At 40.8% G+C, this 5,000-nt stretch overlaps 1 protein-coding gene across 2 annotated transcripts in view; it reads right to left on the bottom strand.

Annotated features, from left to right (window-relative positions):
• The window catches only part of LOC138008162 (uncharacterized), a 20,059-nt gene that overhangs the window by 4,135 nt on the left and 10,924 nt on the right, over positions 1 to 5,000 (bottom strand). The window contains exons 6-10 of one of the 2 annotated variants that reach the window (XM_068855391.1): positions 4,602 to 5,000; positions 2,910 to 2,955; positions 2,369 to 2,614; positions 1,741 to 1,818; positions 972 to 1,133 (exon numbers count right to left, since the gene is read on the bottom strand). The exon at positions 4,602 to 5,000 is cut by the window's right edge and continues 2,039 nt beyond it. In XM_068855391.1, coding sequence (XP_068711492.1) covers positions 972 to 1,133; positions 1,741 to 1,818; positions 2,369 to 2,614; positions 2,910 to 2,955; positions 4,602 to 5,000 — 931 coding nt within the window. Of the gene's footprint in view, positions 1,134 to 1,740; positions 1,819 to 2,368; positions 2,615 to 2,909; positions 2,956 to 4,601 lie in introns of both variants that reach the window. The other variant, XM_068855390.1, reaches the window with a different exon arrangement.

The following is a 5,000-nucleotide window of genomic DNA, read 5'->3' on the forward strand; positions in this document are numbered from 1 at the left end:
AGTCACTTTGAACTAAAGAACATCACATTTAAGGAAAATAAATTGCCGATGCTGTTTTAAAATTGTTTATAGTGTTTTTCCTGGTTATACGGAATTCCTCGAATAAGCGCCGCATCGGCGGTGCGGCGCTTATTCGAGGGCGGCGCTTATTAACTTTTTTGTCCCAGATGCAGCGCTTATTCGAGGGCGGCGCTTATTCGAGTAAATACGGTATGTTAACTATTTTAAAGATGTATTCCTGTTTTAGTGGAGGTTCCCTTTAATAGTTTTTGCTTAATACTTGTGGGATTGAGCTTAAGAACGAAAATATAAAACAATGATTTAATTCGGTTTTCTTAGGATATTGGTATCTATAAAGTGTTTTCTTTACCGCTGCCACTTTCCACTCAACTCAACCTTCCACTCAAGAACCTCCGGCACGAAACGATTCCCTTCCTTGTTAAGATAACGTCATCGTTACTATAGAAACGACTAACTAAAAAAAAACACTTTTCTGTGATTGGCTAATAACAAGCCTGACAGTTAAACTACGCATCGCCGTTTTTATCGTTTCGTCAATCACAGAAATGACGCCATGTTTAAATAAAACTGTTAAAAGGATGAAGGTAATGATAGCGTATGCTCAAAAACTCAATTCACGAAAGAGTCGTTTAGGAGAAGAGGTTTCCCGTGAGGAAGTAAATATCAGTGGCATAGACATTCGTAAAACGACAATAAAAAAACGAAAGTGGCGAGAAATCTAGTTGGCAAAGTAGGTGTCATCCGCCTAAGCCCGCAGTCTTCATAAGCTAAATCCCGCTCGCCCGTATCCGTGTTTATTGTTTATTTATCTATTTATTTATTCATTCATTCCTTTCTTTCTTTCTTTCTTTGTTTACCGATTGATGAATAGCCAAATCGCGTCTAGACCTAAGTTTAAATATTTTAAGGCCGATCTTTTCATAAGGTGTCGGCTAGCACAGGGTACCCACAATCGGTTAGCGCATCGTACAGATCGTCCACATTAATATGACACCGCTGACTAATAAAAGCCAGTGCAGCATCACAGGGATTCAGAGTTCGCTTGTCAAGATAACGGATTTCTGTTGAGGTGAGGCCTAGTTTCTCAGCAACATCTTTCCACTCTTCTCCACCTGCAACAGAAACGGACATCTCTTTTTGTCCCATGAACTTCTTGGGATCAGTCATTTCAGAATTCACTCATTGTATTTTCTTATCCAACAATTTTTGCATAACATAAAGGCCCGTTAAACAATCAACTAGCTGAAAATTTGGGAAGAGATTAAAAGCAGCAAGGGATCACGGGCCTTGTGGCTACTAATGATATGATCACTAATGATATGATATGTGGCTGCTAATGATATGATTCAGGTAAAACTCTTGTTTACGTCTTTCAAATGGTCAACCGACCAAAACGAACACCCACCGAAGGGACTGAACTTTAGCATGCGAATGATGCCAGTGAATATAGAAAGGCCTCAGATACAAATACTGGGAAAATGCTTCACAAAGAGAAAGTTAAACGACTTACCAAAATATGGCTTTTGGGATACTGAGATATGGAAATGAGAGAAACTTTTCGAAGACAGGGACTTCATGCTAATGAAATCACCATCTTCATGATTTCCCACGATAGCTGTTTTCAAATTAGTACAGCAAAAAGCAACTAGGAAAAGAGGGTAATCAAATTCCTTTGGGAGCTCATTTTGTCCCATTTTCCCTATGTTGGGTTCAACTTACCGCTTAAGTTCATTGTAAGCTCTCTCATCTGACAGACTGGGATCTTGCGAATATCAAGTTTCCCTGGCAGCAAGGGACCTGCAAAAAACATTGTACATTGTGACAGACAAGAAAAAATGTAACAAGCAGTAGCGATTAATGAAAATGCAAATTCTACATTGAAAAAAAAAATTAACACGTCGTAATCGGCGAGACGGTTGGTGAGGTAAATTCAAACAGAATTAGAATTATCATTTCAGAATGTACTTTTTTGTGACAGTAGTTACCTTTCATTGACAACATGAACCTTCACGAGGTATTTAAGACTTACGTGGTTCTGTTTGCTGAGATACGGAAGATCTTTTTCATTGCTTTTGCCTGGCTCAACTCACTGTAGAGTCTACCTTTGTAGACTTCGTAGCCAATGGACCTCTTTACCTTGTACTTTTTGTTTTCCCATTTCAGACCACGTGATGTTACCCTAGGGAACCGGTTCTTTTAAATGTCGTCTTATACACGTGCTAATATATGCATAACTTATGAAAAAACAAAAGGAACATTCCCTTGGGAACATCACGTGGTCTGAAATCGGAAAACAAAACATACAAGCTAAAGAGGTCCATTAAACAGTGCATGTTGACAAACTCACCAGTTGTCCCTGCGGGTGTAATTTCTCTCAAGTGCTTGACAACTTCCATCCTGTTTGAAACCTTTGCTCTCTTTGCCAGGCAACGGATCGTTCTCTTTGTTTCAGGGTTTGGTTGCCCCAAACACTTTTCGTCCAAATGCAGACTCTCTTTCAGCTGAAGTACAATTTCCTTTGGATCACATGAACGCGAAGTAAGCGATTCTACAACTTCCCTAGGAAGCCGGGCGAGAGACCTGTCTTCACCCCCTAAAGCAATGCAGAGACTATTATTGTTTGAAGGTAAATCGGCACTGACTGATCTCCAACTTCAGCTGATTTAACAGGAGAAAATAAAACGGCGAACAACCTTGAATGCGCCGATATCAGCAGCCAGGTAGCAAGTTATTTTCAAGAAGAAATAATTGAATTCTAACGACGCGAATGGGTCTTGTGGCATAACAAAGAAATGTGTGATTTTACCTGTAAGTGGCATCATTTTTTTTTTAATTGCTCGAATCATGTGATCCAAAATACCGAACTGGTAAATCAGCAACAAACGTACCTTCAACAGACAGAAACCGTCTTCCATCCATCTCATCAGTTGCTGTCTACAATTAAAACGAAACATTATTAACAACTATTCACCGAAGTGGAGGTGGCTACTGGTGGATATACCGACATCGAGGCGAATAGTTGTTTTAGTATATACTAAAGCAATGAGATAATATCGCACAAAAAGATGACTTGAACTGATTTTTTCCTACAACGATTACAGAGTTTTCGGGCGCAAAATCCGTGCGAGTTGCTCGGAGGTGAAAAGCAAAGGATACTCGGAGTTTAAGTATAGCTAGCCAATTACAGGTCATCTTCGACGCTATACATACCTCTTACTAACCGAGTTCGAGGTCCGTACTGTAAGTTACGGACCGAGTTTTTTCCCGTTGATTTATGGCCCAAGCGCGAAGGCCATAAATCAACGGGAAAAAACGAGGATCCGTAACTTACAGTACGGACCCAGAAAACGAGGTTAGTAAGATATTTATTATATCTCTGAGGTTAACCGGCGCGCGGGCAAGGAAACTAGTCAAAGTGAAGCGGAAGGTTCAACTGCCACAAAGAATGCCGTGCCAAAATCCCAAAAACTAAATCTTCTTGGCTGTTAAGTTTGAAATAGTTGCTTGCAAGATTCAAACAGTTTTCAGTACAAGTTTGTGCAACAGAAATGACATGAAAAACTCGCTAGATGATGTTTTGTCGAAATTTTAAATTTAGCGGGCTGTACAGCGGGCCGTACTGTAGAATACGGCCCGCTAATTTAGCCAATTACAGCGCGCGTACTATCTGAGAGATATAATAAAATATAATACAATACAATATTTGTTTATTTCCACCATACGCAGATCTTTCTGAATTACTGGTAGGGTCAGACAATGCACTCACAAACGTACAAATATACGTGTAGTTATATAAATATACACTGTTTTAGTTAATACTAACTGCAGTCACCAAAGCTCTTGGATAAATTATACATCTACCATAAGTTCAAATTAGCCATGTTTCTCTGTTCCCCGATACCCCTGGGAGGGCCTCGCTACAGTGCAAGAGAGCGCGAGTTCAAACACTGGCCGATGGATTCAATCCTTCTAAATAGTTCAGTTTGTTGCAAAAAAAAGGAACTTTATTTAAGTGTCTAGTCTTCTAGCGCTGGAGCACTAATTGGGGACACTGTAAACTGAAATCAACAACTTAACGCAATAGCCCATTTCCGAGTTGCTGCGTGCCTCAGTTTCAAAGCGAGTTCTGGTGCACAACCATTCAAATGGAAATGAGTTGCGTATTCTTATGCAAATCAAAACCATTTCCCTTACAATAGTTGAGCACCAAGACTCACTTCGAAACCGAGACAAACAGCAACTCGGAAATGGCCCATTCAAATGCTGGTTTTCGAGGAGAGGGAGTACCGACGGTCTCGGAGCAGAGTAAGATGAGCAGGGGTGACTTAGTGGAGATAGCAGTAGCCTCCTACCAATGTGGCCCAGGTTTGATTCCCGACTAGTGGCCAAATTCGTCCTCGTCCTCGTCCTCATTCTCATTCTTATTTTTATAGTAGCCGAGTCTGGGAATCGAACGCGGACCACATTGGTGGGAGGTGAGTGCTCTCACCACTACGCCAGCCCTGCACCATGAGAGAAGCAAAAGTGGTTTCAGCCTCCTTAAGGTAATCGATTTAAGTTTGTATTCCAGTCCTTATTACCTGTTCACTTGGACTCATGTACCACGCTGAAAAAGTCTTGACGTGGACTTTATTATCCACTGCAGCAGCCGCTCTGGTGCATATGATAAACTGATTGGCATTGTGCAACTCAGATTCAGATAAAAAATGAAGACATTCCTCTTGCTCACAATATTGCTTGTGATGAGTGCGGCAGTAGTTGACTACATTTGTATGGCAACATACCGGGCAAATAAAACCTGCTTGATATATCATGTTCCTCAACCAACAGAACTCCCTGCGCATACATTCAAGCATCAGAGACAATTGTCTGTAAACAGCACGAGCACAGAACACTTCAAATGACTCATGCTCAGGGCCAGAAGAAATGGTCAACTTTGACTGAATATCTTCCAATAATCGTGGATTGACATTTCCTCT

This window comes from Montipora foliosa, chromosome 6, assembly GCF_036669935.1.
Source record: "Montipora foliosa isolate CH-2021 chromosome 6, ASM3666993v2, whole genome shotgun sequence".
In the NCBI taxonomy this organism is placed as follows: Eukaryota; Metazoa; Cnidaria; class Anthozoa; order Scleractinia; family Acroporidae; genus Montipora; species Montipora foliosa.